This window comes from Labeo rohita, chromosome 5 (assembly GCF_022985175.1).
Source record: "Labeo rohita strain BAU-BD-2019 chromosome 5, IGBB_LRoh.1.0, whole genome shotgun sequence".
NCBI lineage: Eukaryota > Metazoa > Chordata > Actinopteri > Cypriniformes > Cyprinidae > Labeo > Labeo rohita.
In genome coordinates this window covers 33666642-33688284 of record NC_066873.1, presented here as the reverse complement: position 1 = coordinate 33688284, position 21643 = coordinate 33666642, and the positions used below count along the sequence as shown (strand labels likewise).

The 21643-nt window shown below is 34.8% G+C and overlaps 1 protein-coding gene and 1 long non-coding RNA gene across 4 annotated transcripts; both read left to right on the top strand.

The window, feature by feature from the left end:
- Window positions 1-1229: 1229 nt before the first annotated feature.
- On the top strand, window positions 1230-4038 carry LOC127165039 (uncharacterized). Its single transcript, XR_007827730.1, has 3 exons — window positions 1230-1549; window positions 2279-2322; window positions 2859-4038. It is a non-coding gene; the product is annotated as an uncharacterized LOC127165039 (long non-coding RNA).
- Window positions 4039-5462: 1424 nt separating this feature from the next.
- fdx1b (ferredoxin 1b) lies at window positions 5463-21613 on the top strand. Of its 3 annotated transcripts, none has more exons than XM_051109291.1 (5): window positions 5463-5478; window positions 9545-9791; window positions 17053-17180; window positions 20544-20673; window positions 21363-21613. In XM_051109291.1, exons 2-5 carry the CDS (start codon window positions 9658-9660, stop codon window positions 21475-21477), a joined length of 507 nt encoding a protein of 168 aa, XP_050965248.1. In that variant the 5' UTR covers window positions 5463-5478; window positions 9545-9657; the 3' UTR covers window positions 21478-21613. The 3 variants fall into 3 exon arrangements, with proteins under 3 accessions (XP_050965248.1, XP_050965247.1, XP_050965250.1); XM_051109290.1 differs by lacking the exon at window positions 5463-5478 and adding an exon at window positions 8567-8727; XM_051109293.1 differs by lacking the exon at window positions 5463-5478 and having other exon boundaries at window positions 9447-9791.
- Window positions 21614-21643: the final 30 nt, after the last annotated feature.

Here is a 21643-nt window from a genome sequence, read left to right as displayed (position 1 = left end):
AAAAAAAAACTAACAGGGTGGACACATTTAGTAAATGGATCCTTAAATTTATATACCTAATTTATAAATGTAAGTGTTATGATGTCCAAAAGGCACTAAATACAATTACTCATTCCCCTTAATAGGGTGGACATGGGAAAATGGTGATATGTAGTTAAAAAAAACCCCAAAAAACTTAAAACTTAAAGTTCAAAAGGTGTTATTCATGTCAAAAGACAACTTTAAAAATGTTGAAAATTAAGGCAATAATATGAACATTACTGGGGACACAAAAGGCAACCAATCCCATGAATGACCCGGTAGTTTTTTAATATCTGCACGATATAACACCTAGGTTATTATTAAAATAATAAGTAAATAAATAAATAGTTTTGAACGAGTATTTGAACGAGAATGTCATAACTAAGTTTTAATGAATATTAGACAATGTAAAAATACAGTTTAATTCATATAAAATGTACACAACATTACATAATATACAGTGCCCCTGAACTGACAAACATGTTAAACGTTTCAGCCATATTTCTCGACACATTTGCATTATCCTCATACCTATTCCAGGGTAAGCCCCATTGTATCACACTTTCTACTAGGCTGTTACTAAAATTAAGATGATTTTTTTGTTTGTTTGTTTGTTTGTTTTTTTGACGTTCGGTGATTACTAAAAGTCAGCGCTGGAAAACGTGATATTTTAATATTGCTAGACTGATGGACTTTGGTAATATCATCAGCAAATGTTTAACATCCTGAGCTATTATTTGGTCTGATTGTCAATAATTATTATGGGTTTTTTTTTTAATTACATACCAAAATTCGATTAAAAACAGCAATTAACAACGCAGCATTGTATATTTATAATTGCATATTCATTACAATTTATTTATTACATTGTATATTTATTATTATTATTTTTTTATTTATTACATGGTATATTTATTATTATTTCTTGTATATTTAGCATTCTTTATATTTAAAATATAAATTGACAATGCAGCATTGTACGGTTTAAAATGTTTAGCTGTGCACAAAGGTGCTGTAATTTCAGTTCATTTAACTTCTACCATTTTTCTAGATTTGCCCACACGTCCTTTTTTAAAACCCCGCCCTTTACCACGTCAACAAACACCAGGGCCCCAAATGATTGACAAGCAGAGAGCTTTTATAATTGGCTAAAAAGCGCGGGCAGTTGCTTTGACTTTTGCACGCGCATTTGTTTGGTGTTTCTCGTGACACTTGTTTCAGTGTCATCTTTGAGGAAGTAAGAATATTTTATGCGTGGTATTACAAAAATCTCTCACGGCAAAGTTCCATTAAATAATTAATTGAGAATATTCGATGTAAAATATGCAGTAAGCAGAATGTCCGTATTTTTTCCCGAACATGACCTTAATGTACTTCTAGAAACCCAAACGTACACGGCTTCACTCGACAGCAGAGGGCGGTATTTTTCAGCATTGTTCATTAACATGTATGTAAGCTTCTGGATGTATTAATCTGTGGAACTCAAAGCATATACCTTTTCCCTGATTTGTTTGGATTCTAATACAAGGTAAGAAATAGTTTTCAAACATGCATAGCATGAAAATGAATACGTGTATGAATGTGTGTGTCTGAATCTGCCTTAATCAGCGTGTAAATAAACCTTTTCGTGCCATGAATCTAATAAGCACATTATTCAGCCCTTGAGACTCTGATCCGAGACCTCTCTGTCTCATTTAGACACTCACTCTCATATATACAGTAATTAAGTACTAAGATGTTTAGCACGACGCCTATGTACCCCCAGAAAAGAAGAATGACTCTATACTATGAAATGGAATACATTCACACTGAAGCACATTCGGTAGTGTAAAGATACACAGTTCATTATTTTAAAACAGGATGCCATTATGCTTTGTGTTTGTTCTCTGAGATAGTCGGCCCTTACCTAATGTGCATCATTACCTATGAATACAACTTCAAAAATTGTAATTCACAATTTTGACCTCGGTTTTGAGATGTTGCATACATTAAATAGAAAACCTCAAGGACAAAATTAATGACAGGAAATGACAAAGAATATACGGTTCCTCACTATTTATTTATATGCATTCTTTCAGTGGTTTCCTAGTCTCAAATGATTGATAAGAATGCACCCACAGCATGTATGCAAAAAGATTTTTCTGTGTTCTTTGATTTGTAATTTTAGCTGGCACAGGCCATAGGATGGATTAAACTTTCAAAAACAAAGCAAAAACAGCATGCTAATAACAACTTTGAAAAACATCTCTCTTACCAGATCATGCCCAACCTCAGGGAGACTGCAATTTCCAGCGAGGAAAGGTAAACAGATTTGTCACAACACGTTATCTGAAAAAGTGTAGTAATGACAAATGTTAGCTGCACATTTTAACAACAACAAATATATATATATATATATATATATATATATATATATAAATTATCTTAAGTAGTGTTGTTCAGTGTTGTTTCAGCTGTTTTAACTATTTGTTTTTTTTTCATCACATCAAAATTACTTTTCTGCATTAAATGGTCTAAATTTTTGCCTGTTCCTTATTGGATGAATCCTGCACTACTGAATAAAACTGGCTCCGTTTATAAAAAAATTGCAATGGTTAAAATAATTTATTAATTAATACATTTTCAGCTTGCAGTTTCAGTAAATTAAAGTTATTAGCAAACTGTGCATAGAAACCAGGAATAAAATAGTACATAGCAGTATATGAATGAGTAATTTTGCAATATTCACCTGCTTATCCTAACTTTTATAAATCTAGCGACTGGTATCCTTGCTTCCCTTCATTGCAAAAACACTTGAGCAAGTTGTGTTAAAACAAATCTTGGCCTTTCTTACACAGAACAACCTTCTGGACAGCAACCAGTCTGGCTTCAGAAGTGGACATTGAACTGAAACTGTGCTGCTCTTGGTTGTTGAAGCCCTAAGACTGGCAAGAGCGGCTTTCAAATCTTCAATACTTGCTGGATCTGTCTATTGGTTCTGCCATGGTTAACAACCAGATCTTCCTGTCAACCTTTGGGGCAAAGGGCATCTCAGGAACAGAACACCACCTCTTAGATAGGTCCTTCAAGGTTTCTTGGTGGGGCGAGGTGTCCAAGTAACGCAACGTCTAGCTACTGGGGTGCCTCAGGGCTCAATTCTTGGACCACTTCTTTTTTTCTATCTACATGGTATTAGTAGGTTCTGTCATTCAGAAACTAATATGCATCTAATCCAGAACGCAGCAGCAAGAGTAGTCTTTAACAAGCTGAAAAGAGTGCATGTCACACCTCTGTTCATCAAATTGCACTGGATACTAATAGCTGCTTGCATAAAATTCAAGGCATTGATGTATGTTGGCCTACAAAACAACAGCTAGCATCACACCCATTTACCTAAAATCACTATTTCACACTTATGTGCCCTCCATTAGCTTGTGTTCTGCAAGTGAACGGCACATTAATGCCATCCCAAAGAAGCACAAAATCAATTTCACAGACTTTTGCCTTAACTGTTGCCTGCTGGTGAAATGACCTGCCCAACTCGATCCGAGCAGCTGAGTCTTTAGCCATCTTCAAGAAACGACTAAAAACACATCTCTTCCATCTTACACTTCACCCTCTAACACTAGAACCTTTTGTTCTATTTCTGTTCTGTATACTTGTTTTCTTTTTATTTATTAAAAAAGAAAAAAGACCCTCTAACACTAGTGTTCTATACTTGTTTTATGCTTTTATGCTTATTATGCTTTTTTAGAAAGTCTTGATTTTGTTTTGTGGGTGTATTAGAACATGCTTTCATGCTTGGTGGTTCAAAAAACGCATTATTTTTCACATATTTTACATTATTACAATACCTTTCTCCCCAGCCTGGCACAAATGGCTCGATTAGTGCCAGGTTTAATGAAGGGCCGCCTTCCAAAAAGCGAAATGTGTTGTGATTGGTTAGCTGTACCATTGCGTTTCGATTGGCGAACAGCTTAGATGGTGTTTCAGTACTACCACGCCCCTTGCCAAAGCATAGATATAGTTATAGTTAATATTAAGGATATATTAAGGTATAGTTAACGCTATAGTAGTGTTGGGTCCTATCATCAGCCTGCGAGGTTGCCGATACATGATATTATCGTGCTAATTTATTTAATTATTGCCCGAAACCAGCTTCAGCATAAGGATAAAAGCAGCCTAATGTTTTTTATGTGACATAATTTGCATTTAACATAACAACAATTGAATAAAAACATTGTCAGTTACTAATGCTTACATTTCCTTAGTTATTCAAAAAGCAGCTACAGAAAACAACGAAGATTAACATTATCAAAGAACATTAGCCTAGCCTAATCTAGTGCAAGTTTATGCATAAAAAAAAAAAAACACTCCCATTAGAAGTGAAGCTATCTACACTGTATGATGAATAAATCTCCTACCACACTGCACACGTCTGCAGTGCGTTAAGACTCCAACATGGCCACCAGAGCTGATCGTGGCCACTCTAGTCAATGCATGTGTTTCCATCCCCTATAATGCACACGTCTGCGGCGTGTTACGCTCTCGCGGCCTCTCTAGTCAATGCTTATGTTTATACCAACCGTGCTGCGGCTTGTTGAAGCGTCCCAGAGGCGGTTCTCCGCACTGCATCGCTAAAGTTAGGCTAATCCCCCACCTCGTCCCTACCCACCCCCTATCCATTCAAATTTCCGTAGGCAGGATTTATTTTAATATATTCTAATGGGCCGCTTTGTGACATCACAACACCCGGAAAACAACGCTGTAGTTCAAAGGAGCCGTTCGTTGTAGTTCTTAAAGAGGGATTTTTAAGAAAAATTAAATATCTCTCTTTGGAGTTGACTTTGGAGATTTGTAACTTTGTAGATTTTTTTATGACCAAACATACGCACCACACACTGACTTAAATTCAAAAAGTAAAAAAGCATAATAGGACCCTTTTAATCATTATAAAAAAAAAAAAGAATTACAACTTGACTTTATCTATTCTATTTTCCTTTCTATCTACTTTACATTTTGTTTATTTGTTGGGACTTGTAACAACACTATATTGTTGCTCTTTTGTCATTTTTATTGGTTCTGTTACTCACTTTGGATAAAGCATCTTCTAAATCAGTGGTTCTCAACTCCAGTCCTCGGGGCCTACTGCTCTGCACGTTTTGTATGTTTCCCTCATTTAACGCACCTGATTCAGATTATCAGCTCATTAGGAAAAAGATCCATGAACTGAACTGAGTGTGTCAGATTCAGAAACATACAAAATGTGCAGAGCAGTGGGCCCCAAGGACTGGAGTTAAGAACCACTGTTCTAAATGATTAATTGTAAATGTAATATTCATGCAACATGACCTTGTCTGTTAAAAAAGAATGGTGTGTTTTAGCCCAGATTAATTTTTCTCCACAGATAAGATGGCAAGGATCACTAATGATTTTAACGGGGTGTATAAAGGTAAAGTGGCCCTGGAACCAGAGATTGTAAGTGTTATATTTAATATTTCTTTCTTTCCTATTATAGTAAATATCTTTAGCTCTGTGAGGTGTTATACTGAATACAATCTTGATATGATGCAAATGGCATCAGAGCCACCATACAGTTTGTCAAAACAGCATGTGACTTGTTTTCGGGACAGCTGTTTATGATGCCTTATTTCTTTGTTTGTAGTGTCAATTTTTGATGCGAAGGCCTGTGGTTATGGGGTGTTGAATTGGCTTTCGTGTCTGGAGTGGTTACTTGCATTCAGTTATTTTCAGATGTTTGGTTAAAAAACGTCCCTCAAGTTTCTCAAGGCCGAACAAGCACATGTTAATGCACACTGTTATCAGCTGAAGGTTAAATTTTTTTTTCCTGCTGGCCTTCAGACAGCCTCAGCAGCTGACAGATACAAAACATAGTGTTTTTCTAAGTATGTCTCCCACAAAGTTTAACTGTAAATTATCCTTCACCCTCACATCCAAAACGGTTAGCTGCCTGTGCAGTACATTCATAGATATAAATGTTTTTCTTGAAGATCCAGTGGTAGTTCGTAGCCCCCTTATCTCTCTTTCTCTTAGTGTCAAGGATTTTGCTTCGAAAAGCATAAAATGTTGTCAGAGGGTGAGCATTTTTACGGTTTTGAAGAGGATGGAGAAAAACTGTTATTTGTAAGTATTTCACAAGAGCAGGCAAAGATTTATTTTATTCAGAGAAACAGGTGGCTGTGAACCTTTTGTGTGAGTTCAGGCATCTTTGCAATCTTTCAGTCAATGAAAGCAATCAGTAGACCAATCAGAAGCACGTTAATCCCATGCACATTTCACATCAGATTCTAGACAGAGCTCAGTGATTAGGGAAAACATTTTGACAGTTGCAGTAAATTGCAATTATTATTCATGAATGATAATTATACGTAATGATGATTAATAATAATAGATACATTTTATTTTATTTTATTTTATTTTTTGTTTTTAATATTTTACTTCAGTTGTAGAATTAGTTATTTTAATTTGATATAAACATTTTTTATTTTTTTCATTTCCCTGTAAATTATTTTAGTTTTAGTTTCAGTATTATAACCCTGCCTGAGGCTCCAACATTATTACCCAGATATGAGAGGTTCTGGAAAAACAATCAATATCCTTTAAAATATCACAGTGAAAACCTTTTTTGGGTTAGTTATGTCAGAACAGTTTTCTCAGAATGGATCAATGTTGCTAAGAATCTCACAATGAGAATCCAAATGAGCACTAATGTGTTTTTGTATGTATTTCTTGTCAGGCTGATTTGTCCTTTAAAAATTGTCTATGAGCTTAAGATGAAAGCTGCTCTCATTGTATCGCATTATAAAGCCATTATTAATTGGCCCAGCTGTGAATCTTGTGTAACATAAAATTATTGAACCCTATCTGAGTGCTGTTTAATGCTATTTTATCCCTGCTGAGAGAAAAAAAAAAAACAAACAAAGCTTCATAAAAGTAATGTGTATTCCTTGAAGGATTGTGTAGACTATGTTGTTTTTGTTGTTTTTATATGCTGCACATATTGGAGGTTTTGTATTTGTTGGGTTCTGGGGGATTTTATTGTGTTTTATGTCCAACCCTCTACGGACACTTTGGCAGTTGAATCGCCATTGGCTAGTACATTTTTTAGTTTACTCGCCAGACTGATATACAATATATTACAACTTGGTAACCATGTATGAATGTATATTAGTCATTTTAACTGAATCTAGGACTGGTGGTGGTGCTTTTTTGGTTATTAAGTGTTTCTGTTAAAAAAAAAAAAGGGAAAAAACTAACAATAAAACATATTATTATTAATTAATAATTAATTAATTAATTAAATTATTATTATTATACAAGTACTTCTAATAAGAACCATATTAAACACACTAAGAATTAATGAGCTGCTGGGTTCATTAATATTTATCAGGTTGTGTGCTTTCGCTGGAACTGATTTGCTGAAATCAGAACAGAGACGATAATGGGTGAGCACCAGCCAATGAGATTGTCATTTGCGCATTAGACCCGCCTACTACCGAAGAAACCGGCAGTTTTAAAAAGCTGAAGAATTCCAAAGGAACTCCTTTATTTTGACAGGACAATACGACAAAGAATATTGTTTACATGTAGCGTGTCAATTCAGCATGGTATGTAAGACTCGCTCTTTCTCTCTTTGTGTGTGTGAGACAAAGCGATGGCGAGTCATGCACCTTCACACTAGAGTTTACAGTACATCAAATACAGGTACGCTGCACTTCCATTGAGATGAATTGAAAAATAACTCAGATAGTTTGACAGAGAATGAAACTCTGAAGCGCTCAGTCAGTGTTTGGCGAGTGAAAATATATCTGTACTAAACTTACACTTTTAGCCTCCAACTCACACACTGGCGAGTAAAATCTGAGAATTTATTAGCAAATGGCTAATATTAGACATTTGGTCACCCAGAGTAAAGATTTAGTCGCATATGCGAGTGATTTACTCGCAGTGTAGACGGTTGAATGTCTTCTGTAATGTGCCATTTGGATCTGTCTAAATAAATGGCTGCATCCATCCTCAAAAATATCAAAGATATATTGGGTAAGTATTCTGCGAAGCAATTTCCAGCAAGGCAATTATAATAAACCCAAGATAGCAGGATTTAAAAGGAATGGTTTCATATAAAGAGTCTTAGTCAATGGGGAATGTTATCGGCTGATAGCTCTCTTTGCTTCTCGGTAAGAAACTAAAGATACATTCACATTCAGACTTTAATAGGCTTTCCAAGCTATTTTTAAAACCACAAAGCTCAATGAATGATATCATAATGTGGACTTTTTAGGATTCCAAGGTATTTATTTTTACCTTCGCTTCACAAATATTATGTTGTTATGGAAGTACGCAACAGTGAGTAATGCATGGTGACATTCAGTTTTTGTTTTCACAATGGTAATGGTATAAATACACATACTGGAGGGCTCTTAAATGGCATGAAAGAGAGCACAGGATGGTCACTAATGAAGGTTTTGGGATGTGTTTTTTTTTTTTTTTTTTTTTAAGTGGCCGATCAGCCACTTAACATTTTCATAATGTAATTTTCCTGCAGATCCAAAGTGGTTTTGAACGGAGTGCCCATAAGGCAAGGTGGCAGATTTCAAACCACGTTCTTCCAGGAGTTCTGTGGCAGCCATTGGGATGGATTATATCTCTGGATACCTATCACTCGGTCTCTTGATATCAGCATTGGACAATCAAAAACCTGTACAGGTCAACAACTACTAATTTCTGATTCAAATCACAAAACAAACCTGGCCCCAGGTGTGATGTCATTTCAACATAAATCTGGCCAAAAAGAAGATTTGAAGTTTCAACTTTTCACCGTTTTCAGGCGCAGCTTCAGCGTCTATTTATAGTGTAGGGGGCAGGGCGCTACGCATTGTAGAGCATTTGATTGGACAAGGTTTGATGAGAAGCTGAAGTGTAAGGTGATTTCATTAAAATCGCTGATCCATATTGGCGGATGTTAGAGGCTGTAGATTTTGAATGCTTATCTTGTAAATGCAAATTTTTGAAACACAATAGCTTATATATAACCTTAAGGCTAACATATTCATACTAAAAGTAAAAAAAATGTCAATTTTGATTTCATGTTGACTTTAAATACATTCAAAGTGCTGCTGGTTTCATGACAATTTACGCATTAACTTTGATGTGGAAATCTGATTCATCACTTGGTCCGTCAAGGTCAAATATAAAGAGCGAAGAAAAACCTTGCCAAGATTATAGTGGGACAAGAGGGCTTTTTAGTTTGATCTTTGATCTGACTCTCATGATCCATAATTTTATCTGATCTGAATCTCGTGATCTGATCTGATCTCTAGATCAGCATCTGAATGCACCATGACCCTGTATTACAGGAGACCATCAGATGACACTATAAAAAATTTTTATTTTAAAGCAAACTACAAAGATAATGTGTATATTCTTGTGCGGGTTTCTTTTCTGTAAGCAGTTCATGACCTTTAAGATCAAGGCTTCTCTTTCTTTCTCCTTTTCTTTGTGTGTTTAACCTTGTCTACCTCAGGATTGGCCTTCCCATGGAGCTTGCAGCCTTGAAATAAAGAACATCCGAAAATTAGATGCAGAGCCTCCTCAGTCATAGACCCACATGCACACACGCTTGCACAGCAGGACAGCATGGCCTTTCGTAAGTGTGTGGCTCTCCTGCTACGTTCCAGCTTGGCTCCCATGTGTCACCCAGGATTCACGAGGACCCAGCCAAGATTTCTTCACACAGTTCCTAGACTCAGCAGTCAATCCCAGCAAAATGGGTAAGGATAAAATACACTTCTCACATAATGCTTTGTGTCCTGTACAGGGAATATATAACCTTTGTGACACTAGATATCCTCAAACAATTTATACCAAAGTACTATCTTGTCACCACATTAAAAGCCATAGAAAATCTTCATTGACTATTTTTATTTGCACATTTAATTTAAATGTACAAATACGAATAACACAGATATTTTGTAATGTCCAGCTGTGGATGTCACATCTTTTTAAAGAGTGGTTGGAATGACAATATGTGCACGTCACTAGCCTAATTGCACACAATCCCAGGATTATTAACCTAAAGGTATTAGTCACTGAATATAAAGAGTATTTTTACCAGGGAATGATCTAGGTGCATATGTGTGGGATGACATATGGTTATGTCAGGTTCTCTTTAGTGAAAATGAAACACTTTGGGTTTTCTGATAGAATCTGGCTGCTTTCACCCTCTCTCTTTCATGCTCCTACATGTTCCTTGATATTTCTAACACATTATAATTTGTGTACACATTGACGATACCTTTCTTATTTGATTTAGCTATTCTTTTTTAAAAGATGGAAAGACAGATTTTTTTATTAAATATGATTTGTTTTTCTCTTGTCTTAATAATAGTGACTGTTTGTCACCGAACAATCATTAAGCAAAGAAGAATTAAATATCTTACCCATAAGCAGAGGGTGAACCGGGTAAGGTTAAAAGTGTCCGAATGTAATTGTAATCTATTAACTACACACACCATAAACCTGTCTGTTTAGACAAGTACCAGATATAGTATCATTAATAATTTCAATTATAATGCTTTATTTCCACAGTTATTCAAACAGTGAGTAAATTGTAGAGAAAGCGAGCAAAGCACGTTCATATTGAAGAATAATGTCACTGACCCTCACTGACTCATCTGAATGCCTCTGATTGGCCACTGCATTCCAAAGCTCAACAGAATCGTTTGTGTGTGATTGGTTATAATGTAAAACACGTGAAAATAAATATGCAAACATGAGCAGGTCTAAATTTAATACAGCAATTGACACTGTTCATTTAATTTAGATTTTCACTAGTTTCATGTTTGAAGCATTATAGATTTATTGAAAAACCAGGGGATCCCTAATGCTTATTGAATTTATTTGAAGTAAGAGCAATTTGTTCAGTAAACCACTGTTCTAATCTGTTAGAAAAAGTTTAGTTTTTTCCCCCTGCTGTACTAAAATATACCGAACTTTGACATCAAAACCGAAGTACACACCGAACCGTCATGTTTGTGTGCTGTTACACCCCTAATTTATATATGAGTTGTTACCGTGACATGGCATTTTCACTGTCCCACAAGATAAAAATGAATATAATTAATATTGTCGTTATTTAAAATGCAGGAAATCATTAAACATTTCTTTGCCACATATACCTGTTGTTATAAAAGGTGCAGTGTTGTTTTATTTATATATTTATTTTACATTTTTAAGCCAAATGTCAAAATTATCCTATGATATGACCATCTCAAGCATAGTTAAACACATTGCAACTTTTATAAATTAAAAAGAAAAGCATAAAAAAAATTATAAAAACCTCTGGCATAATTGTACAAGTCTCTATTTTAGAAAATGGCAGTCGTTTTTTCATCTATCCATATTTTTTAAATTGATGTGAAATTGTATAAGTTTCATGATTTTAATTAATTAGACATACACTCTAAAAAACAATTTGTTGAGTCAACTTAAAATAATTTGTAACCTGGCTGCCTTAAAATTTTAAGTTCAGTCAACTCAAGAAAAGTTTATTCAGCTTGAAATGTTGAATTATACTAAGTGACAACTTAGATATTTGAGTTGAATCAACTTAAATTTTTAAGGCAGCTGGGTTACTTACCCATCTGTTAAGTTTAGCAAACACAAATATCTAAGTTGTTACTTAGTACAACTTAACATTTCAAGTTAAGTTGTTGCTGTGCTGATAAAACTTGACTGAGTTGACTGAACTTAAAATTTTAAGGCAGCATGGTAACAAATTATTTTAAGCTGACTCAGCAAATTGTGTTTTTTATTTTTTACAGTGTACTCTTTGATTAATATAATAAATTTTAATTTAACCATTGAAAAGGAGTTGAGAAAAATTAAAATGGGACAAACGGGATCCATAAAAATTAAAACACAAAAAACGGAATGCAAAAAAAAAAAAAAAAAAAAAAAAAGAAATTTAGGATAAAATAAAACATTTATTTTTCAAAAATGTTTTTTCACCAAAAAAACAAAACAAAAACATTTTTACTGCCTATATGTCAGCTACCCATATGCAATTTATATATATCTTTGTGTTCAACAGTAGCGTGAAAACCCATACAGGTTTGGAATGGCATTGGGGTGAGTAAATGATGACAGGATTTTCGTCTTTGTGTTTGCTGGAGCCTAAAAATAACAATTGTGTAAGGAATTTTAAATTAGCTTATTATATCATTGGCTTTGGAAATGTTTTGCTCACATCTCTTCTCAATGCACCTATTATCTGCTTTTAACCATCTTAGACCTTTGTATTCTTAGCTTTAATGCACACAGTATACAGTGGAAACAGTTTATGTTTGCTTTCTTCAGCTTTGTGTGGAGAATGGCATATCTGCTTTAGTATTTTATTTTCATTAAGCTCCTAAATAAGAGCTTAATAAAACCCACTCTTATCAACCCACATAGGTTCCACAGGGATCAGAGGTGCTTTTCTTCTTCACACCAGATTGTTTGGAACAGCCTCTAATCAGATGGTGTTTCTTTTCACTGCTGTGCTGATAACACAAACTCATTTGCCCATCTGCCTCGGCATCTGTAATCCGAGAAAAGATCTCCGCATTCCTTGACATATCGAACTGGATGAATACTGATTACTTTCGACTTAAGCTCAATAAGACTGTCTTCTCCCTTCCAGCCAAGATACCAAATCTATTTTGATCATGCAAAAACACCAGTACCATAATTAATTTATTCCGTGAGAAAAAGTGTCCACTAACAAGTGATTAGTATTTGGCTGATCTTCTGTTCTCAATATGCTCACCCCCATGGGGGTCCTAAGGGTTTTGTCAGTGTAAACACTATTTATTTTTCCACTAATGAAAATGAGATCTCCAGTGGAAAGCAACACTTATGAAAAATAGCTGCGACAGTATTAGGTTCATGTTGCGCATAGCGCTTTTCATAACATAAATGGTTTCAAAGCTTACAGAAAATGCATGTTTCAGATATTATAGTCAGGAAGTGTGTGAATGAAGAAAATCAGTCATGAGTTACTGGTGAAAAACCTTGAGAGGCTCCAAACTTATTAACTGATTAACTCCAAAGCCCTACTGTAATACAACTTATGGTTGAAGTCAAGAACTCATTTTTTTTAGACCACAAAGATATGCTCAGGTGTTCATCTGTAAATATAGACGAATGACATTTAATGTCTAGATGCTTCATGCTCCACAAACAGTTTCCTTTCTTGAAAAACTACTCTACTCATGTCCTCATTAAAGTCCTGGTCTGGCAGTCAGAAGCCAAGAAATTGTTTTCTACTCATTCTTACTCATTCCTTTTCTTGACAGGCTGCCAGTATCTATTAGAATTCAGTGTCAACGGCCTGGTCTTGATCATCAACTGCCACATGTCAGGCTTGCCATTATTATCAGCCATTTCTGGTCTCCCATCCATTCTGTATTTCCACTTGAAGGATTGTGCTCATCCAGGTCTAAAGCCCATCATCCCTGCATACTGGTGAAACAAAGCTGCAATTGCTGACACGTGATTGCACTCCACAGCTATATTTACACAAAGCCTCGTGTCAGCCGTCCTTAAGAGTCAACTGAACTAGATCTCAGTGGCTTTTGCTCATACAGAAGTAAAATATGGTTGCAAGTCTGATTTGTAGCACTGAATACTGCTGTGTTTATACACTGTTCATTTATGAAGTGTAGTGAGCGACAACTATATGTGACCCTGGACCACAAAACCAGTCTTAAGTCGCTGGGGTATATTTGTAGCAATAGTCAAAAAATACATTGTATAAATCAAAATTATTGATTTTTCTATTATGCCAAAAATCATTATGAAATTAAGTAAAGATCATGTTCCATGAAGATATTTTGTAAATTTCCTACAGTAAATATATTAAAACTTAATGTTTGATTAGTAATATGCATTATTAAGAATTTCATTTGGACAACATTAAAGGTGGTTTTCCCAATATTTAGGTTTTTTTTTTTTTTTTTTTTTTTTTTTTTGCACCCTCAGATTCCAGATATTCAAATAGTTGTATCTCAGCCAAATATTGTCCTATCCTAACAAACTATATATCAATTAATTATTTACATCAATTATTTATTCAGCTTTCAGATGATGTATAAATCTCAGTTTTGAAAAATTTACCCTTATGACTGGTTTTGTGGTCCAGGGTCACATATAACCAAAGTAATTTATTTGAGTCACTTTGTCAAGACAATAGTTCACAATAGTAAGCAAACTGGGATATATGGGCGACAGAATTGGTCCAAAGTCAGAGTTAGAAACATCTTGAAAAAAAATTCATTTTCCAAAAAATTATGTATGCAAATTGTATAATATTTAAGGTACACATTTCTAGTAACTGTGTAGTTAATTCTCATATTATAATTTCATAAAGTTTTAGAATATTTGTCCTCTTCCCAAATTTGTCAAAACTGAAACTCAGTAATAATAGTTTAATAAGAAGGGTTATACTGACCTATTAAGATTTTGCTTACATTTACATTGTAAATGTATATTTTTGCTATTTTTTTCAGAGCTAAATCAATAACAATAACATTTTAACTATTTCAAGTGTATTTTATGAGATTTGTTGTATTCTGAAACCAATTTTTCTTTGTAAAAAGCAAAATGTTGATCATTTCAAGGTTAAGGATTCATTAGTTTGAATATGCACTGATCCAAAAAATATCTTTCAGTATACTACATTTTTGTCAAAACATCCCATGTTTTGGTAGTGACTGCACATTTTCAGCAGTGACAGTAATGCTTTGGTAGCGACCACATCACACTACAGACTTTTAACCAGCAAACTAAGCATAAAAAAAAATTGCATGACTAAAATTTTGTTTATTTCCCCCAAATATGAGGACCATGTCATCCTTTTTTTCACTACCGAAACAGTGATGACACATTTCAGTCTTGACTGTTTAAGAAGTGACAATTTTATAGGATAACACCCCAAAAAACAAAGATGTAACTACCGAAACTCTACCAAATGTTTCGGTAGTGACAATTTTAGATACTTTTGAACCTAGCTCAAAGATGCTAATCAGCACATGGTTACCTAGCACAGTTCTGAACAGTTGTACACATATCAAAACTAAATGTTATGGAATATCTCCCAAAAAAGTGTGCTTAATTGCAGAAAAAAAGGTGTTTGGTAATGATGTTCCTTAAAGTTACACACAGATTTTTTCAGACTTTTTGAACAGATTTAACCTCAAAATGATGGGACCCATCTACTCGCACCTTGTGGCTATGAGAGAGGGGGATACATGAATATTTCCTGATCATAAATTTAGGGGTGTAGTTAAAGTCAGTCTCAGCCAATGGACTGAAACATACACAGTTTCGGTAGTGACATGAAAAATGCAGGGTGCTTTTTTTCACATAAAGTTTTGTAATTTACATACAAAATATAAAACAAATAAATCAAAAAGATACTTTTGAAAATAGCAATGGACGAAAATACAAAAATTATTTCAATATCATTTTCATAAGTTGAAATTTAGGGGTTATGGTTCGGGACAGCCACCTCCCAACTGAAAGTACCCAATAAATTATGATTTTAAATATATTGCGTTTACTAATATTTAAAATATTATTGTCAGGTTGTATAAATAATAGAAGGATCTTAGCAAACGTATCAGATTTGAGTACTTAAATGCTTTGTAAATGTGTTTTTTGATTGTGGGACAGCAGTTTGCACCAATTCTGTAGTATATCCTATATACATAACATATGGCAACAACCTCCATTAATTAGCCCAACCCACATAAATTAGCGTATTAGTAGGTAAATTCAAAACACAGAAGAGTGTGATTGAGTATGTACTGTATAACCCAAAGCAAAAAAGGTACACGGCTATCAAACTATGCAGGGATGTAATTTGTGGATAGATGACAATGTGTTCAGTGTCTCCTGCATAGTGCATGAGTCATCACTGAAACATCTAGAACAGGAATTGTCACATGATAGTTTTGACGAGCCGTTTGTCATCTGCTTCACGGAACCACCTAATTCAATTAAATTTAGTGCTTTTTCAAATGCATATCTTCCCAAAGCAAGTTTGCTAAGAATAGTCCCTTATAAACCTGGACTGAACCTGTTAGTCTTTTTAAAATAAACTCTTCAGTCTGACTTTGTGCCAGTCAGATTTTTGCAAAGTTGGACTAACAGACTTGGATAATATGATTTGTAGCTCAGCATGGTCCAACAAGTATACACATTAATCGACCTGCAATTGGCCTCGCCGTTGTGCGCATGAGGTGACGTCATTTAATGACGTAAATATTCAGTTACGCCTTGTGTCATGTATACTTGGACAGACAAATATGAATGTAGCTCGACTACACAAAAACCCATAACTCAATTATGACTGTTCAGGTAAACGCAATGACAAGGACAAATGCCCTAGTCGAGATCATTTTTCTTGTGTTGAGAGAATGGTAATCTACTTTTCATTTTCTACTTGTAGTAAGTACATAAACACTCAAATTTGGATTGCCTTTTTTCAAGAGTTTGCTATCTAACTGCATTGTTTAAAGACTGTGAAAGACCAAAAGATAATTTTTATTGTCATTATGTTCTGTTTGTTTTTTGTTTTTTGTTTTTTTTCTTCAGTTTGTTCTGGAATCACAAAATGTAATAGGTGTCCACTAAGTGTGTCATTGTGATTTACAGGCAATTAATTAATGCTTAATCGAGCAATCATAAGGGCCCTCCCTTATACATGAACGACTAAGAGATTGCAAACACATAGAATGATTAAAACTAATCAACATCCTTGTGTAATCAAGAGTGAAATTAGTGCAGAACACTGCAAATTATCCCTCTTTAAAATTCAGTCAATAAATAAAAGAACATTTTCTGTTTGTATTTCAGTTTAACACTACTTGACTTGTCAAGCCAATCCATTGTTTGCAATTCTATTCTTGTTTGTCAGTAAGAATGCGTCTACCAAGAACATCTGTGCAATGAAATGAATTTACTGTGTGTATCTGTGTGTGTTCTCAGTTCCTCGGGCTCTAAAGTGCTGGTGCACTTTGTAAATCAGTCGGGGATAAAGAGCAGCGTGTTTGTCACGGAGGGAGAGACTCTTCTAGACGTGGTCATCAAGAAGAATCTTGACATCAGTGGCTTTGGTATTGAAACCATTTTTTGTGTTATTTTGGTTCCATGTGATCATTCTAACTACCATCTGTTTTAAATGTGTGTGTGCGTGTGTGTTATGAAACTACTGCTACAGAATGATTCTCCGACTGCTTGTTTTCTGTTTAACCTATTCTAACCCATTTTGTTATGTCTTACATGTGACAAAATAATTTTTAAAAACAGCTTCTGAAATGAGAATAAAAATGTAGCGTGGGACTTGATAATGCATGTTGAGAATTGACTGGATCTCAGATCTCTCTCTCTCTCTCTCTCTCTCTCTCTCTCTCTATATATACATTATCAATTGTAAATTCATGTCACAGTCACTTACACTAGTTAATTACACTATTCTACTTTATATTTTTTTAGGGCTGATTAATCGCAATTAATCGCATCCAAAATAAAGGTTTATGTTTACATACTATGTGTGTACTGTATATATTTATTATGTATATATAAATACTCATAAATGTATATATTAAGAAAAAATATGTTAGATTTATATATAAAATATTTATATTTCTATCTAATTTAAATTATATACATTATATACAAGTGTGTATATATATATATAAAAACATATAAATATTTTTTTTTAAATATATACATGTCTATGTGTGTATTTATTACATAGTGCACACTATGGGTGTAACGATACATGTATTCGTATCGAACCCTCACGGTACGGGCATCTCGGTTTGGTGCATGAGGTCTTACAACGAATACAGGCAATTCACCCTCAATCCAGAAGGGGGCACCCGCAGTAATTCAACTTTGTTTGATATTCCACATATCCAAATATTCCATAATACTTCCATGTTTGCGATGCATCCAAATTCTAAACTATTATTTATTATGTAAATTATTGACTTCGTACTTCAGTCACGTTCTAACAGTGACACAGTGAAGGGGGCGCGCTGATGTTTGGTTCACTGTGTTTTATTTTGATAAAGTACCAACTGTGCTGTCAAGTTAGCAATGCTAGAAGCCTGGGACTGATATGCTTTGTGTTTGTCTGCGCTGGCGCGATTACTTTAACTGTTTCCTTATACCAGCAAAATCAACTAACAAATAAAAAACAGAATGTCGCTTTCTGCCATTTGAGTTTCCTTTCTGTCACAATCCTGAACTAAAACTCAGCAAATATATGCTATGTTAGGTGTCGCACAGTTTTTTCCCCTTGTCTATCAGTTAGGCCTAACTAAATGAAATGTATTTAAAGTATTTATTCCTTGTATGTATATATGTACTGCAGATTTAATGGATATAATTAGATATAATATTTAGTATTTTCACAAGTAGGTGAAAAAATTTTTTTTATTTGTACTGTCTGTTTAAAATAAATGAAAAGAAACCTAGCAAAGTACATTTTTTTTCCTATTGTACTGAAATCGTATCAAACCGTGACCCTCGAACCTGACTTCTGTGTACCGTTACACCCCTAGTGCACACACATATAGTATGTAAACAAACTTATTTTGGATGCGATTAATCGCTATTAATCGTTTGACAGCACTAATATTTTTACATTAACAAAATAATCAGTATTCTATTTATTAAAAGCCAAGTATGAATCTCAAGTTAGTGTTTTTAGGCATTTTACATTTATTCCAAAATAATGACTCACGGCAGTAACAGTTAAACAACATATTGTATTTGTGAACTTATGTTCAGCTGTTGTTTTTTGTAATAGTTAACTTTTAACTTTTAACTTTTAAACTTTTTTTTTTTTTTTTTTTTTTTTTTTAAATTTTCCAGATCATCAGTTATCAAAGCTCGGTAAATACTGGTCACAGACACAGAGAATAACTCCCACAGATCATGTTTTCAAGTCTTTTTTCAAGTAACAAAGTGGTTACATCTAAGTGTGTGGGTTGTATACTTACTTTTTTTTAATTAGTCTTCCCATTAACGTCATTATATTGTTCATTCAGACTGATTCGCGAACGCAGAATGCACACAGACACAAGAGGTGGGATTTATCGCATGAACCAATCACAGCTGAACATAACTAGTTATTTCCAATCATATCGCGATGGAAGCATGGCCTCCTCTCATGTGACTTTCCTTCATTCATTCTCAGTTACCCCCCCCCACCAAACTCACCACACGCTTTAGGAGGCCTGTTAAAACTCAGTGGGCTCAGGGGAGACGAGAGAGACCCGGACTCCCGCTGTAACTTTACCTGCTGGCTTCGCTGTTGGGCAATGTTTTTTTTTTTTTTTTTTTTAAATGTGGTTTATACACTTTAATGTTAGATTTTATGATATTTGCTGTTGTTTTATTTTTGTACTATGATACACTGCCACCTCCTCCTCTGAGGAAATGCCCTTGATATATATAGTTTTGGTGATAGATAGATAAGTTACATTTATAGTAACTTATAAATAGTTCTGTTCCAGTGAGATTCTGTGTTGCTCTGGTGTCATAGTCTTTTTTTTTCCAGCTCCCACACACATGACGCTTCAGACTTTATCTAGTTGCTTTTGTCAAAACTGTCAAAGGGAAGGTGCACTCGCTTGCTGATGCATAAAAACTGAACTGAAACTGAAAAACACATATGTAATATGTAATATATATAGTATCCAACTACCCTACCCCTAAACCCCTAATAGATTTTTGTGCTTTTTTTATTAAATTTTTTCAAAAAAAATTTTTTTTTACATTTATATTATGCCAATTAAAGACTTTATTAAGGACACACATGGTCCAATAGCACAGACAATACAGTAGACAAGATAAACAACAATAAAACAACTAATTAAAAAAACAGACAGAATCCAAAACATCACATATTTACATACAGACTAAAACGCCAATGGTTCCACAAACTAAAAAAAAATCTGACAGAACTAAGTGCCGAGTTCGTCAGTGTTAAAATTATACTGTTTGCAGAGTCTGATAACCTACACATACACCTGTACATCAAATTACACAACACAGCAGAGCAAGTTGGCATGAACAAATATGTGGCTTGCACTGCTTCATCGTGGAACCTTAGGCAACAGCCTCAATCCGTCATTATATGCTACACAAAGTTTCTGCATGGTACTCTTTCTATAACACCGCCACAAATGGGCAGTATACATAGGGGTGTATCTTAACAGATTCTGAGCACATACTAAATTTGCGCATCAGCATGTTAACTTGAGCATACATCATACAACACTGTCCGTAAATGTCCCTATTGTCAGACAAGTTGTCAGTTATACACTGCCCCAAGTATTTAACCTCCTTACATGCATTAAGGACAGCACCAGATAGAGAAAAATCAGGAAATGAAAGTTTCCGGTCCTCCTTCCTATGAAACATGGAAACCCAACTCTGTGTGTGTGTGTGTGTGTGTGTCTTAGGAGCATGCGAGGGCACTCTGGCCTGTTCGACCTGTCACCTTATATTTGAAGAGAATGTGTATGACAAACTGGAGCCAGTGGTGGATGAAGAGGTTGACATGCTGGATTTGGCTTACGGACTCACCAAAACGTAAGACACCTGCATCTAGTGTCAGAATGTTAAGTCAGTAATGCTTTAAGTGAGTCAGAATGACTCATCCAGTGCTAATCACAGACATCTCACCTCTCCCGGAGGGTCCAGGAGTATCCCACATAATGATAGCATCTCCCTGACTCCCTCCAATTATACACAATATCCTTGAAATTCGAGTGAACAAGATAGAGAAGCCCAGTTGTCAGGGTATTAAAATGCATTTTTTGGTGATCCAGTAAGTTATCAGCCAAGATGTGCTTTAAATGCACCTTCGATGAGCATCACATTCTGCATCACATTTACTTGTGCATAAATACTACTGAATGAATTAACCAAAGTATGCAGTTCAAACGTGAGTATAAAAGAAGGCAAATGAAAAGGATAAGGGCTGACACCTATGATTTTTGGTGCTAATGTTATTTATTTAAATGTGTTACAACATGAAGAGGCCAAACTCACATTATATTATTTTATAAATGGGGTTGTGGAAATGCTGCCTGCTTGAAATGTGTTTTTTAGCAATGTCTGTAATCACATCAGTGCACCTTAGATGATAAAGAAAAATGTCCTTGTTGTGAAGAACGTAATGAATGTTTTCGTAAAACTCGCTTTAAAACTATACTGTAAAAATGAACATTCTGTTCACTGTGCTTATGATTTTTGCTTCTGTTCTGTCATTGGTTCAGATCTCGTTTGGGGTGTCAGGTGACTGTGGAGCGCTGGATGGACGGAATGACAGTTCACGTTCCGCAAGGGATACATGATCAACGAGGGAAACAAGAGGCAGTCAGCAGCAAATGATAAGCAAGCTCTCACATGTACAATTACCATGTAAACTTAATAAAGGGGACATCGGATGCCCATTTTCCACAAGTTGGTATGATTCTTTCATGAAATGTCTGTAACATACTTAGGTTAAAATTCCTTAATAGTCAAGTAAAATAACAACCTTTTTACCTTGTCAAAA